This window comes from Convolutriloba macropyga, chromosome 7 (genome assembly GCF_964194025.1).
Source record: "Convolutriloba macropyga chromosome 7, txConMacr16.3, whole genome shotgun sequence".
Classification (NCBI taxonomy): Eukaryota; Metazoa; Xenacoelomorpha; order Acoela; family Convolutidae; genus Convolutriloba; species Convolutriloba macropyga.
Genome location: NC_134474.1, coordinates 43905143 through 43921917, shown reverse-complemented (window position 1 = coordinate 43921917; position 16775 = coordinate 43905143). Strand labels below are relative to the sequence as shown.

At 38.0% G+C, this 16775-nt stretch overlaps 2 protein-coding genes across 2 annotated transcripts in view; one reads left to right on the top strand and one right to left on the bottom strand.

Moving 5' to 3' along the window:
- Nucleotides 1-16775, top strand: part of LOC142342900 (peptidyl-prolyl cis-trans isomerase NIMA-interacting 1-like) — a 389227-nt gene that overhangs the window by 76838 nt on the left and 295614 nt on the right. The window lies entirely within an intron of this gene.
- The window catches only part of LOC142342901 (dynein axonemal heavy chain 2-like), a 270510-nt gene that overhangs the window by 248507 nt on the left and 5228 nt on the right, over nucleotides 1-16775 (bottom strand). The window contains exons 3-7 of the mRNA XM_075394558.1: nucleotides 15641-15834; nucleotides 3288-3396; nucleotides 2070-2283; nucleotides 1558-1796; nucleotides 1095-1272 (exon numbers count right to left, since the gene is read on the bottom strand). Of these exons, the coding sequence (XP_075250673.1) occupies nucleotides 1095-1272; nucleotides 1558-1796; nucleotides 2070-2283; nucleotides 3288-3396; nucleotides 15641-15834 (934 nt within the window). The remainder of the gene's footprint in view (nucleotides 1-1094; nucleotides 1273-1557; nucleotides 1797-2069; nucleotides 2284-3287; nucleotides 3397-15640; nucleotides 15835-16775) is intronic.

Below are 16775 nucleotides of genomic sequence, written 5' to 3'. Positions count from 1 at the left end.
TGAAAGATAGCAACAATACTTGGACTTCTTTAATACATCTGACTCCAAGAACACTCTTAGCTCTTTGAGTTTGCCTTGGATTGATAACAATCATTGGTTTGATAGCAATCATATGTGTCTTAATGTACAATAAAAATGAATCAAAATTCATTAAAAAACAAATTAGGCCAAAAAATCTCAAAACTTTGAAATACAAAGAGTACAATTAAAGCAATAGCAACGAAATTGAATGAGAACACTGAAACTCTTGGTAAACTCTTGGTTGAATGAGAACACTGAAACTCTTGAGAACACTGAAATAGTTGGTAAATAAGCGTAATTTTTGTCAGACGATTTTGATTTCGACGATCAAAAATACACATGTGTTGTCCTGCAAAGAAAACATTGCGTTTCTCATATAAATGCTTCGCGATGATCGAAAAAATCCGATTTGAAATTAATTACATTATTCTAAAATGTTTTTGTTAAAATGAGGAAGCATGCAAAAAATCCCAAATTATTACATGTTTGCTGTCACGAATTCTGCTTGAAAATTAAACATTTCACAATGAGCACCAACAACTATTTCAAAATTTATGAAACACAATGAAAGAAACAAGGATTTCGAAAACTAAGACAAAGATGTTTTTGCCCGGATTCAACATTTGAAGACGTCTGCTTAAGAAATATTCGTGCCTGCAAATGTTCTCATGAAAATTAGAGTTACAGTAACAGTTTATAAATTATAGAAGTCACGGTCTGTTAAATGATATCAACCATAATCCTACGCTATATTGAATTGTGACTCACCAAAACAAAGACACCCAGTCCTTTGGTTGGTTAAATTCTGGGGCAACAAAAACCAATATGTATTCTCAACATTAACTTTGAGATCATATGCAGATTCAAAGGCGCCATATGAATACTGATTGCTTTTCCTTGTTGAAAATGACTCTTTTAATGACCATTTACACCCATAAAATAGCACATGACTGTTGCTGATGATAACTCCTATATTAGACCATTAAAAGCATGCATATTGGTTCACAGCAACTAATGAAAACGGAAACCGTAGGACCGGAAACAAATTCTAACTCTGAACGATGGACACATACCTGTGATCCTTTCCTTAGTATTGTAGAACTCAGAATTAGTCCAGACAAATCTGATGAGGTTGAGGAGGCCAGGCAACATGGGAGGAATCTCTTTGGCAGTGGCCTTGGACAGCTGTTCACACGGCTCTTTCAGGATGTTAAGGAACTTCAAGTTGTTCTCAGACTGCTTCGATCCATCCTGGAATTTCAAGCCACATTTGAGACAGTGATCTTAGAACATTTGAGACAGTGATTATAAAATGCAATATTACAATGGTCATTCCTTTAACGTGATAAAAAAACTAATAAAAATGTCAAATAGATGTCGAGAAAGAAACAAATTATTTTCGAGAAATTATTTTGACCGGTGATCAGATGTGATGTTCGTACGTTCGATCTCGCAGTCACAAAACAGATTAGAATCGATATTAAAATACTGTGCACATCAGCTGGAATTCCTTTGACAGTTAGCAGGAAAACGCACCTGGATCTGCTGGGCATACTTTCTGAACTGGCCGACATAGCTAGACTTGACAGCATCGAGAATGGCTTCTATTTTCTTGACTTCAGGTTTGTCAAGTTGGGTGCTGATACTGCTGAGATCCACACATCTGTTTCTCCAGAACTCTATCTCCTCAAGAGGACCACTGTTCTCCGTGATCTCCTGGGAGTCTTGTGCGTACACTACTTCTTTCAGCTGCATCGTCCAGTGAATCATAACAGCTGAACAAAATTTGAGTAACTTTTTACTCAAAAGACAAAATTTCTTTTATTTTACATTGGAAATTTAGACCATTCAATCGAACTAATGCAATTTTAAGTAATACTTTATGCAATTTAAAAATTAATTCAATGTAAGTTTCTGGAAATTACTCTATTCTGAAATAAGAATTAATGGAAGCAATTGTAATTTAAAGAAAATTTTATACTAGTTAATGAAGTCACTGACAATACAAAATAGAATTGACATAGCCATTTAAGTGAAGTATTGCTGACTTTCAAGTCTCTGAACGAGGTCTTTGTCAGCACATGCAGTTGCAATGTCAGCAGCTGCTCCCTCTTTAGGAATGTACAAAATAGTGTGTCCTTCAGTCTTGTGTCGCATGTCTGTCAAGTAAGCCATGAATCTCTGCAGGTGGGAGGTGAAGTCATTGCGAATGCTGTCTGGCCACGTCTTATTGCACAGAAAGAGAGGAGAGAAAGCACCGTTCTGAAATTCACAGGTATTGCTATCCCGTTTATAGAAAGTGGTCACGGAAATGAAATGTCAGAAGATACAATTTTATTTTGAAAATTATCACAAAAATGGTTTATCTATATAAGAACCAAAATTCTTATAAATGCAAAATCAACTTACAGCAACCTGATAGATTGCTAATGTGATAACCAAACCACTCGGTCACAAATTTTCCACTGAGCAAGTTATGTTCTATTGAAATGTAGCTTATAGGGCGGGGCTGGGATAATAGGCGAAAACTCGATTAATCGAACACTCGATGATTTGTGAAAATTAGGCGAAAAGCAATTAAAACACTTAAGGAGGCACTTCAAGATCCACTCGATGCCATAAAGTTGTCAAGTGTCCCTATTAGTCGTCTTTACATGCAAACGAGTTGTTAAAAGTACTTAAAAATGTATCACTGTTTTGCATCTCTTTTGTTCTACTCAGTGTCATCACGGCCAACTATTTTTATTTTAACAGGGGAAGAATGGTGAATGTTTGAACTACAATTTAATAGTTTTAATGTAAATAATTTAGAACATTCGGTTGAAAAAACGCACAAAAATTGGTGGAGTGGGGGTTAAAACTACATCGTGAAAACTCTCAAAATTCAAAAATTTTGGTCGTTTTTTATTGTTTTCAACCTATTTTTCTACGAAGCCAATTGTTGTAGTCACTTAATTATATTACAATATCAAGCGGATAATCCAGTACCTTCTTTAAGTGTTTTAATTCACCTAATTTCCACAAAACTTTGCTTCAGAATTTTTGCCTAATGGCTACAAAAATTCCTTTTGCCCAAACGAGTTTTCGCCTAAAATCCTACGCCCCTATAGGTCACCTAAACTTTTGACGTCTATCTTAAAGTGGATTTGTAATTTTGTGTGTAGCGCGCGCACTTTCCGATAAAAATCCTTTCAATATTATCAAGTCAAAATATAACATGAGAATTAATGTTCTCAAAGCACTGACGAGGAAAGAATACACCATACCATTTGTTTTAGAAGACTTTCAATATGAGGCAGATGTATGATCCCGTGAGTCACGTACTCGTCAACATTGTCCATGAAAATTTCTGCGTCCAACTTCTTTGTGAAATACCTATAAAACACAACCCAATAATGTGAGAGGAACGACAAGAGTGGGGGTAGATTGCGGCCTACTCTAAACCTCAAGTAACATTATTAGAGCTCAATATGTTTAGGTCGAATATTGAAAAAAATGGAGAAGTTTGATGTGACCTTTTACAGCAGTAGTATTTTGCACCAATTAGCTCGCATTAATGCTGAAATATTGATGAAGGAATGAGGATATCAGAGGCAAAAACAAAATAATTCAAAAAATCGGAATTTTGAAAGAGAAATAATCAAAAATGGCACAAGCGCACGTAATTCTCAAAAAATGATAAAAAAACTTTCTTTTCCTCGAATTATATTCGTATATAATATTTCATTCAACACGGAGTCAAATCCATCAAAACTACTAAAAAATAAGAGAGATAAAATCATTGCTACCACTTTTGTTTAAAAACAAATGAATATAACCGACTCAGGCTCAGGTCGGGCAAATTACTCTCAAACGACTGGTTGGCTTAGGTAGTACCAAGCTGAGGCTCACAGATGCTTGCATTGATGAGGGAGAGTGGGGGGGGGGGGGGGGGTCCAGCGATTGCGTGGGGGAGGGGGTCAAGCGATTGGGGTGGGAGTAGGGTTGGGAGGGCTGGACGAGACGGGGTAAAAACTGCCAGGTAGAGGAAGGACTGTGGGTGTGTATTGAGTGTGATTGGGGGTCAACTTTCAAGATTAAGAACCGTCATTTGCACCATGCAATTTTCTCCTCAAAACACTGTTGTTGAATAGAATTCTTCGACACTGGTTAGGCGTAAGGCTCTAAGAAAACTTAATGCCCTCCGAGCGTTGCAGGACGAAAAGTCAAATGGGTCAGACGAAAAACCGGATAGGCCAAAAATCGCATTAAAAAGACCACAAGACTAATATAATTGTTACAAACTTCGTTTGAGGGCAATAAAACATAAAATTAGATGAAACTCATTGTAGATTTCGACTTCCTCTGATTTCGACTTTTGGGAGACAAACAATGAGTTTAACATGCTTACATTCTCCATTGGATTCAGAAAACAGAAGAATCTCAATTCTTACAATAATTACGCTTTTTTATTTCTGTTACATTTACTGAGACTTATGAGATCATAACTCGGGAAGAGGTGTTAACAAGCAAAATTGAGTTTTCAAGTGTTTCATGTTTGCTGGTTCTGCATTTGAGCTCTAAGTGCTAATAACTTTGGTTTTCATTATATAAAATATGTTCATCATCAACATGTTCTGAAAAATTTTGACAAACATCAGCTTGCTCATAAATCAATTAAACTGCGAGAAGTGCTGAATGACAGCGGTTTCTTGATACCCCAAGTGATATAAATTATTTGGTAGAAAGTCAAATTTTTCAAACAACAATTATACTACGAACGAACAAAAAAGGATATACATCTGACCGCCCTAGGTTCAAAAACGAGCAAAATCGAAAAATGTTGAAAAACTTTGAAGTTGGGGAAAATGTAATTGTAAATCGTCATAACGAGCTCTCCTAAAATTCGCTTTACAGTACAAAAAAAATGGTAGAAACATTTAATTAAATTTGAGAAAAAAATATGCTAAAAGTAATGCAGTATTTATTATTATTATTGGTTCAAGCACCATTTAAAATCTCAACAGTGAAGGAAAAATAAACAAGACAAGTTTTGAGCTTTCGCCTGAATAAAATTTCAGATGGTATAAGTTTCAAATCAAATCAAAGTTTATTCCACTCAACAGCGACAGCATGCGAGAACGAACGTCTTCCAAAATTAGAGCGAAATTTGGGAACAAGTAAATTGTAAAAAATATTGAGACCTTGTAACCATCTTGTGTAGTTTCATTAGTTCCGATAAATATAGTGGGAGTTTGCCAAGCTGATGTATAAAGCGATGCGCAAACAATAGGATTTTGGTCACAATGCGTTGCCTAATTAGCAACCAGTGTAGCTGCTTCAGGTACGACGAGGTTGGTGTTGAAGATGACAATCAAAAAATCAAACGCGCGGCAGAGTTCATTATTCATTGAAGTTTTGCTAGTAAAAAGTTTGGCAGACCATAATAAAGAGAATTATAGTAGTCAACACATGGTAACACTAAAACTCTAACTATCTCAATTAGGGCTGATGTTTTAACTTGATCACGAGTTGACCACACTTTACGGAGATAACAAAATGAATTCGAACGAACGAATTTCACTGTCGTTGCAGAGTAAGTTGACAATCAGTATAACAACCTAGAACTTTTACCTGTTCAGTGTAGTCACCATCTTCCGGCAGACGTAAAAGACCATCTTTAACAATTTTACATTTCCGAATAATCAAATACTCACTCCTATCCGCATTCAATTTCAATTTTGCATTGCTGAACCAATAGTGAATCGAGGTCAAAATATCATCTAACATGCATTGACTGAGGGTCGAAGCGAATACAAAATAAAGAACGGTATCATCAGCGTAAAAATGATACTTTATTCCCAGTTCTTTCAGCTTATCTTCTAAAGGCAGCATGTAACAGGAAAAAAGTAAAGGATCAATAACCGACCCTTGTGGCACACCCGTCTTAACTTTTACATCACCAGAAAAACATACATTTATGATAACTTGTTGCGAACGATGCAAAAGATAATTCTCAATAAACAGTAACACCACCGATTGCAAACCAATCCTTTTCGCTAATATCCCAAATAAAAACTGATGATCAATAATAACAAACACTGCTGACAAGTCTAACCCAATATACATCACGGAGTTCGACTCGTCTAGATAGCAAAGAAGATCATTAAAGCCTTTAAGCAAAGCCGTTTCTGTTGAATACAAGCAACGAAAAGCACTCTGATATTTGCTCATAAGATTATTGAATTCCAGATAGTAACTAATTTGCTCAAAAACCATTCTTTCAATAACTTTTGATAGGAATCTTAGATTTGTCACAGGGCGATAACTCGACAACAACTCAGGATCAAGGTTAGACTTCTTTATGAGCGGCCTCATGACTCCTTGTTTGAATTGATTTGTGATGTATCCTGTCTGGAGAGTTAAATTAATTAACGCAATGAAGTAGTCCGGAGAATTTGTCAAAACAATTTTAGATAACCTCGTTGGCATTACATCATTCGGTTCCATACTGTTCGAAATTTTTTGTAGAAGTAATTGCAATTTGCTCAGTGTGAAAACTCTCCAGGTTTGTTGGATGTGAATCAATCAATTCTAGACCATTCTTTGGAGGTATTTAAACTAATGAGGCTTCTATTTTCTTAACAAATAAAGCCATTAAACTTATTTGCTAGACATTCAGGCTCTCCTAGTGACTGCGGCGGGACAACAATATTTTTTTCTAAGAGTTGATGCAGCATAGAATACCTAAAACGCTTATTTTCACTAGCGACACATTTTTTGATGTTTTCACTTTTCTTTTTGGTAAACAGCTCAAAATACTCCAAAACTGCATTAAGAAACCGGCTTTCGGCTTGAGAATTACCATTCTTTCGCAAAACTTTCTCAAACTTTCTTCTCGGTCTTTTCATCGTTCTTAGCTCATCGTCAAAGAAAGGGCACGTATGATTTCTCACATATTTAGTTTTCAGAGGATGGTTCTTATCGACATAGCTGATTCCGTTCATTAAAACACTGTTCCAAACATTTTCACGATTATCTCTGTCGATAGGAGCAACAGTACTTTCTGCAAACGCTACCACGTCAAAATTTTGTCATTTTGTGCACGAGGCCAAGTTTACAGCTAAATTCTCGTGCTTTTGCAGGAGTTCAAAGTGCACAACTCCATGATCAGAGCTTGTAACGAAACTTACAAGAAGTTATGATACTTCAACCTCCTCGGATGTAATAACCTGGTCTAATATTCCACCACTTTTGTGAGTAGGCACGGTAACTTGCTGTTGCAAACCAAATCCACCCAAAAAAGAAATCCAATTTCTTGACGCATCATTTGATAGAAGCATAGAAATATTGATATCGCCTAATCAGTAAATTTTTGAACAACAGCACTTTCTCCTCAGTAAACAATGTTAACTCACGAAAATCAAGGAAAGCCAACTCCGCGTTTGTAAAACAATTGTTTGAAAAATTATCGACACGTAAACTTCCATCATGGAACACCGCTAATCCTCCGCCACTTTTTTCTTTTCTGCTGGCAGTTAAGTAATAACAGCCATTTGGGCAAAACTGCTGGAGATAAAACTCATCATTTGCGTTATCTGTGATCCACGTTTCTGTTAAAATTATGAGGTTAAAATCATTAGCTTCAATAAGATTTCTTATTTGCGAAGTCTTGTTGCGAACCGACCTTGCGTAAACATACTTTTACACGGTGATTGACAGTTTTGAAATTTGATAGTCATGTATCAAAGGAGGCCAGCCAATCCCTCGCTTTCTGATTTCAATAAAATCGTGAAAAATAAATATTTTCGGGCCAGAAATCGGGAGATTCAACTTGATCATTATCGAATTTGAATACACAGTGGAAAGATTTCAGACGAGAATCTTCCCTAGATATTTCACCGATACACAGTAGATCACCTCCCTTGATCTGGCAAAATTCTTTTATATCATCCGTAGAGACAGAGTTGCTTAAACGACCAATATAGAGATGCCATTTTTTTGGTAGTCTTTTAATTGCACTGACTGCCGTCTGATGATTAATATTTGTGTCCGTCTTAAAAATTTTGGTTTTCTGTCTTGAGACTCTTTGCCGGCCAGCACATTTTCATTGCCTTCAGTTTTTCGTTTCTTTGAATTACGATCTTTAGCAGTACTGTCAGTCCGATTTCTGAAAGCAGCTCTAAGATACGGGTAATCCGGTTTCTTCAGAGAATTTATCTCCAGCTTCAGTGATTGAATTGCAGGAATCAGCGAGTCTACTTTCTCCAATTTAACTTCAAGAGTAGATATTCGATCAAGGGCTGATAACTCTGTTGTAAAAATTGACGAACTACTCGGACAAGACCAAAATATCATTCCAATGCATCTTGTTGTCTGAGCAATTCCAAGGCACGATCCATGAACACATTTAGATTTACATCGAACGCAGATAACGCGTTCTTGTTCTGTACATAAACCCATGCACACAGTGCATGGCGGATTGGATGGGGGAGGCGGCGGGACAAAGCCGTTATTGTTTGGGACAAATAAATACAGTCCGAAGACTGCAGTAAGCGCTGAATAAGTCCTAATTAAACGAATAATCTAAATCCTTTTATGTAAATAAATAACTATAAGACAAATAAATCAGTCGAACAAATGCGGAGAACCCTAGCGCCAAATGTTGACTGATAAAATAACCTAATGTAAGCAAAACTCAAATCATTGCGAAGAATCCTTGCGCCAAAAGTTTGACCTCTGAAGTCCGGGTTTCAGTGTTCGTTAAATACTACACCGTTTGCAAAAGTAGAATAGGAAGCATACAAGTTTCTTCCGCACAGAATCTGAAATCCCCGGTAACTGGGGCTACCCAAACAAAGTCCGGCCTCGGATACAACAGTAAATAATTACAATCAAGAGCTGAAACCGAATTAAATAGCCTCCCGGGTGCACGTGGAGACTATTTAAACATAAACCGACAAATGTCAGAAAAATTGCTCTTGAACGACAGGCGAGGCAATTTAATTCATCAGAATTCAAAACCATTCAGAAACCAAAAACTAACGCAAAACTGTAAAACAAAGGATAAAAACAAAATTAGGGCAAAATCCAAAACAAAGGTGGATGCGGACGTCTTGGTGTATGACTCGAGGCGTTAGCTGAAGCTACTAAAAGGGAAAAAGAAAAAAAACAAACAAAATTAGGGCAAAATTCAAAACAAAGGTGGATGCGGATGTCTTGGGGTATGACTCGAGGCATTAGCTGAAGTCATTGAAATTGAAAAAGAATAAAAAAAAACAAAATTTGGACAAAATTCAAAACAAAAGTGGATGCGGTTGTCTTGGGGTATGACTCGAGGCGTTAGCTGAAGCCACTAAAAGTGAAAAAGAATAAAAACAAACAAAGTGAAAAAGAATAAAAACAAACAAAATTTGGACAAAATCAAAACAAAGGTGGATTCGGACGTCTTGGGGTATGACTCGAGGCGTTAGCTGAAGCACCTAAAAGTGAAAAAGAATAAAAACCAACAAAAATCGAACAAAATTCAAAACAAAGGTGGATGCGGACGTCTTGGGGTATGACTCGAGGCGTTAGCTGAAGCCACTAAAAGTGAAAAAGAATTAAAACAAACAGAATTAGGGCAAAAGTCAAAACAAAGGTGGATGCGGATGTCTTAGGGTATGACTCGAGGCGTTAGCTGAAGCCAACCAAAGTAAAAAAGAATAAAAACAAACAAAATTTGGACAAAATTCAAAACAAAGGTGGATGCGGATGTCTTGGGGTATGACTCGAGGCCTTAGCTGAAGCCACTAAAAGTGAAAAAGAATTAAAACAAACAGAATTAGGGCAAAAGTCAAAACAAAGGTGGATGCGGATGTCTTAGGGTATGACTCGAGGCGTTAGCTGAAGCCAACCAAAGTAAAAAAGAATAAAAACAAACAAAATTAGGACAAAATTCAAATCAAAGGTGGATGCGGATGTCTTGGGGTATGACTCGAGGCATTAGCTGAAGCCATTCAAAATGAAAAAGAATAAAAACAAACCTAGGGCAAAATTCAAAAAACACACTGCCCGGACTAAACTCTGGTTAGGTTTTTTTGTGTGTGGATGCATAATATGTAAAGAACTAATGGACCTCGCATCAAGAAAGATCAGTGTGGGAGACTAGACTGATCATGGGAATCAGTCTAGGTCTTGAAGCTGATCTAACCCCAGGGTACCAATAAGGGAGGGCAGCATGATCGCGGGAATCATGCTGAGGCCTTGACACTGGTCCCACACTCTGTTCCCGCTTGGGAACAACCACTCAACCCCGCAAGGGCGAAAATAACCGCCTCAATAAGAGGTATAAACTACAATCCTTTGTACTCTCAGTGCACAAGCCGGCTGTTCGTCCTCTGAAAGGGAGGGCTGGCTGTCGGCGGTGCACTGGGGGTGCCTCTCTTTCTCTTTCTCACTATAAACATCAAAACCAACGACAAGTCACCGTACTCTCAACGCACAAGCCGGTTGCTGGTTCTCTGAAAGGGGGGACTGGTTGCCGGAGGTGCACTGAGGGTGCCTCTCTTCTTTCCTACTTCTTTTTCTTTTCTCTTTGTTTTTCCTTCGTTCTTCTTCTCTAAAGACCCTGCTCATTCACTCTCTCCCCCTCTCCCTCTCTCCCAAACTCCCTCTAAAACTCCCTTCCTGACACCCCACGCCCCCTCCGTTCTTCTACAAAGCATAACAAAGACCCAAGAAACTCCACAACCAAGTATTCCATCCAAACCAACCTCCCTGCCTCCCTCCTCCAGACAAGCAACCAATAGAACATTTTTGAACAACAGCACTTTCTCCTCAGTAAACGATGTTAACTCACGAAAACCAAGAAAAGCCACCTCCGCGTTTGTAAAACAACTGTTTGAAAAATTATCGACACGTAAACTTCCATCATAGAACAATGCTAATCCTCCGCCACTTTTTTCTTTTCTGCTGGCAGTTAAGTAATAATAGCCATTTGGGCAAAACTGCTGGAGATAAAACTCATCATTTGCGTTATCTGTGATCCACGTTTCTGTTAAAATTATGAGGTTAAAATCATTAGCTTCAATAAGATTTCTTATTTGCGAAGTCTTGTTGCGAACCGACCTTGCGTTATGTAAACATACTTTTACACGGTGATTGACAGTTTTGAAATTTGATAGTCATGTATCAAATGAGGCCAGCCAATCCCTCGCTTTCTGAGTTCAATAAAGTCGTGAAAATTAAATATTTTCGGGCCAGAAATCGGGAGATTCAACTTGATCATTATCGAATTTGAATACACAGTGGAAAGAATTCAGACGAGAATCTTCCCTAGATATTTCACCGATACATAGTAGATCATCTCCCTTGATCTGGCAAAATTCTTTTATATCATCCGTAGAGACAGAGTTGCTTAAACGACCAATGTAGAGATGCCGTCTTTTCGGTAGTCTATTAATTGCACTGACTGCCGTCTGATGACTAATATTTGTGTCCGTCTTAAAAATTTTGGTTTTCTGTCTTGAGACTATTTGCCGGCCAGCACATTTTCATTGCCAGCAGTTTTTCGTTTCTTTGAATTACGATCTTTAGCAGTACTGTCAGTCCGATTTCTGAAAGCAGCTCTAAGATACGAGTAATCCGGTTTCTTCAGAGAATTTATCTCCAGCTTCAGTGATTGAATTGCAGGAATCAGCGAGTCTACTTTCTCTAATTTAACTTCAAGAGCAGATATTCGATCAAGGGCTGATAACTCTAAAGACTGATAAAGACTGTAAAAATTGACGAACAACTCGGACAAGACCAAAATATCATTCCAATGCATCTTGTTGTCTGAGCAATTTCAAGGCACGATCCATGAACACATTTAGATTTACATCGAACGCAGATAACGCGTTCTTGTTCTGTATATAAACCCATGCACACAGTGCATGGCGGATTGGATGGGGGAGGCGGCGGGAGGAAGCCGTTATTGTTTGGGACAAATAAATACAGTCCGAAGACTGCAGTAAGCGCTGAATAAGTCCTAATTAAACGAATAATCTAAATCCTTTTATCTAAATAAATAACTATAAGACAAATAAAACAGTCGAACAAATGCGGAGAACCCTAGCGCCAAATGTTGACTGATAAAATAACCTAATGTAAGCAAAACTCAAATCATTGCGAAGAATTCTTGCGCCAAGAGTTTGACCTCTGAAGTCCGGGTTTCAGTGTTCGTTAAATACTACACCGTTTGCAAAAGTAGAATAGGAAGCATACAAGTTTCTTCCGCACAGAATCTGAAATCCCCGGTAATTGGGGCTACCCAAACAAAGTCCGGCCTCGGATACAACAGTAAATAATTACAATCAAGAGCTGAAACCGAATTAAATAGCCTCCCGGGTGCACGTGGAGACTATTTAAACATAAACCGACAAATGTCAGAAGAATTGCTCTTGAACGACAGGCGAGGCAATTTAATTCATCAGAATTCAAAACCATTCAGAAACCAAAAACTAACGCAAAACTGTAAAACAAAGGATAAAAACAAAATTAGGGCAAAATCCAAAACAAAGGTGGATGCGGACGTCTTGGGGTATGACTCCGAGGCGTTAGCTGATGCTACTAAAAGGGAAAAAGAATAAAAACAAACAAAATTAGGGCAAAATTCAAAACAAAGGTGGATGCGGATGTCTTGGGGTATGACTCGAGGCGTTAGCTGAAGCCACTAAAAGTGAAAAAGAATAAAAACAAACAAAGTGAAAAAGAATGAAAACAAACAAAATTTGGACAAAATTCAAAACAAAGGTGGACGCGGATGTCTTGGGGTATGACTTGAGGCGTTAGCTGAAGCCACTAAAAGTGAAAAAGAATAAAAACCAACAAAATTCGAACAAAATTCAAAACAAAGGTGGATGCGGATGTCTTGGGGTATGACTCGAGGCGTTAGCTGAAGCCACTAAAAGTGAAAAAGAACTAAAACAAACAGAATTAGGGCAAAAGTCAAAACAAAGGTGGATGCGGATGTCTTGGGGTATGACTCGAGGCGTTAGCTGAAGCCAACCAAAGTAAAAAAAGAACAAAAACAAACAAAACTTGGACAAAATTCAAAACAAAGGTGGATGCGGATGTCTTGGGGTATGACTCGAGGCGCTAGCTGAAGCCACTAAAAGTGAAAATGAATAAAAACAAACAAAGTGAAAAAGAACAAAAACAAACAGAATTAGGGCAAAAGTCAAAACAAAGGTGGACGCGGATGTCTTGGGGTATGACTTGAGGCGTTAGCTGAAGCCACTAAAAGTGAAAAAGAATAAAAACCAACAAAATTCGAACAAAATTCAAAACAAAGGTGGATGCGGATGTCTTGGGGTATGACTCGAGGCGTTAGCTGAAGCCACTAAAAGTGAAAAAGAACTAAAACAAACAGAATTAGGGCAAAAGTCAAAACAAAGATGGATGCGGATGTCTTGGGGTATGACTCGAGGCATTAGCTGAAGCCATTCAAAATGAAAAAGAATAAAAACAAACCTAGGGCAAAATTCAAAAAACACACTGCCCGGACTAAACTCTGGTTAGGTTTTTTTGTGTCTGGATGCATAATATGTAAAGAACTAATGGACCTCGCATCAAGAAAGATCAGTGTGGGAGACTAGACTGATCATGGGAATCAGTCTAGGTCTTGAAGCTGATCTAAACCCAGGGTACCAGTAAGGGAGGGCAGCATGATCACGGGAACCATGCTGTGGCCTCGATACTGACCCACACTCTAACAACACATTGCACTCAACATTGTTTTCTCCTTTTTTTCTTTTTTTATTTAATTTTTTTTAGAAATAAAGGACACTACAACACAAAAATATAGAAAAATATAAAATAAATGATACCAAAACAATATAAAATAAACGAAAGTACAGCTTTCAACTTAGAATAGAAAACGATGCAATATCTACATAGAATACACACCACTAACCCCACCACCCAAGAAAATTGAATTCTAACTTGAATTTTTTAGCGCGCACCCACAGACCGCAGAAAGAAAGGACCGAAACTGTTGATGACTGATCAGTGTGGGAGACTAGACTGATAACGGGAATCAGTCTAGGTCTTGAAGCTGATCTAACTCCAGGGTACCAGTAAGGGAGGGCAGCATGATCGTGGGAATCATGCGGAGGCCTTGATACTGGCCCCATACTCTAACTCCAGGGCACCAGTAAGGGAGGGCAGCATGATCGCGGGAATCATGCTGAGGCCTTGATACTGGTCCCACACTCTGTTCCCGCTTGGGAACAACCGCTCACCCCCGCAAGGGCGAAAATAACCACCTCAATAAGAGGTATAAACTACAATCCTTTGTACTCTCAGCGCACAAGCCGGCTGCTCGTCCTCTGAAAGGGAGGGCTGGCTGTCGGTGGTGCCTCTCTTTCTCTTTCTCACTATAAACATCAAAACCAACGACAGGTCACCGTACTCTCAGCGCACAAGCCGGTTGCTGGTTCTCTGAAAGGGGGGACTGGCTGCCGGAGGTGCACTGAGGGTGCCTCTCTTCTTTCCTTCTTTTTTTCTTTTCTCTTTGTTTTTCCTTTGTTCTTCTTCTCTAAAGACCCTGACACCCCACGCCCCCTCCGTTCTTCCACAAAGTATAATAAAGACCCAAGAAACTCCACAACCAAGTATTCCATCCAACCCAACCTCCCTGCCTCCCTCCTCCAGACAAGCACCCAATATAAACCACAAGGAACCAACGAAAATACCAAAACCGAATTCAAACCAAAGTGAAAGCGCGGTTTAAAAGGTGGTGTAAACTACCACTTGAGAAATCGCAATTAGCAGTTCACTGCTAATTGAACACATTAGATTAGCGATTAGCGAGGCAATTTAATTCATCAGGGGCTCTAGCCTAGATCAATTTTTCTTTATGGGTGCAAAAAATATTTGACCACACCGGGCTTCGAACCACTGACCTCTCGACCCATGGCCACCCTCACTAAATTCTCATCAGCACCCTAAATACTCTGCAGATTTACCACAACTTCAATTCTTGTTTTTTACAGACACAATAGGGCTTAGTGACAAGTGACAGCAAAATCCTGCAAAACAACAACTTCAAAGTAAAAAGACAATGCTGCCAAGGTAATTTATCCATCCCAATAGCCCTATTTGCTCGAATCAAAAATGCAACATTCTTGGTTTACCTATTACTCAAAGTATATAGTTGAGACTAAGGTATAGTTTCAGACATATATATGATGTTTGGATGCACCAAATCTACAAGGAAGTGTCAATGCATGCATTGTTCGTATCGTCATTTTTAAATCTAATTGATTCCATTTTTGTAATAGTTTGGTGTCTTTTGATAAAACTTTCGGGATCTTTTCTTTTTTGGCCCCCAGTGTTTTTTTACGCCTCCCAGTTACGAATTATATGTTGTTATATAGCACGTTACTATGTAAAAAAATTAGCAAGTGCTCCTGGGAGGCGTCAAAGATATAAGACCACTAAGCTAAGGGGGCAAAATAGATCCGACCTTTGTTACTTCTGTAATGTCCTCTAATTGAAACCTTGAAGTCACATTTTCGGAAATTTCAATTCTTTGCAAAAGTACGATAACATGTGCAATTTTTGAAACACTGTTAGAACATTTCCACTGAATTTATCATGTTTTAAATTAACTCACTGTATTGAGTGAATAGATTTATGAGGAAGCTCGACTGTTAATTTCATCACATCTCCATCAAAATAGAGATAAAGAGAACGGCTTTTGACTTTGTTCTCGATCCAGTCATCCATGAGGTCGTCCATTTCAGATGTGAAAACATGCTTCGTGTCATCGTACTCTAGCAGTGACACCAGACCTTTCAGGTACGGTTTCTAAAAGAATAGTAAATTACAATGGAGAGTAACCGAGAGAAAAACCTGACAGTATGTTATGCCCCCAGCCGATGCAAAAAGAAGTGCAACGGAAGTCAATAGAGAAATCAATTGTTTACTTTGGTTTTTGATTTACTTTTGAAGTTGAGGAAAAACCGCTGGCAAAATTCAGAAAAAAAACTGAAATTTGTAATGATATGATAGCCGCACTTTCAATACTTAATTTTATTAACATCAGGTCTCCTTGTTAGTTCCACAAACAAAAATTTACAGCAGATCATTTGACAACCCACAGACATATTATCGAACAGTTTCACTTGTTCTTTCTGCTTTGTTCTAAAAAAAGCCTTTTGACATATCTGTGAGCAACTATTTGTCTAGATCACAATTCCAATTCAACGCCAATTCAGTCAATTTGACCATTTGATTCTGCAAAGTGCACAAACTCCAAAACATAAACGAACGTATTGGTTTATATAATTTCTTTGGGTTTCTTATTGTTCCCACATTTTTGAAAAAAAAAGTAGAACTTTACGCTATCCCCAGACTACCTTATATTTGGCATTAAAACAAAGCTCTCTCCATAAAGATCTTTACTACAAGAATTTAGAAATTTTTGAACAAATTTTGGAACCATTTCAGGACAATTTCGCCTAAATTTTATTAAAGTTCATTTACCAAGACGAAAACTTAGTTCTCGTTTCAACATTTTACGTCAAGTGTCGGCTTTTTATGGTATAGCAGACCAAAAATTACGCTAACTTCCTACAGCTGCCTTCTTAAAGATTTCAAATACATCAAAAACTGCGAAAAGAAGCATCCAAAAAAGCAAAGTTTGGCAGCTTCCGTCAATAAATCTTATTTTGACCATTTCAGTTGTCTAGCAAATTTTAATTTAGATTTAAGTGTCTCAGAACAACACATTCCTTCTAACACTGTAA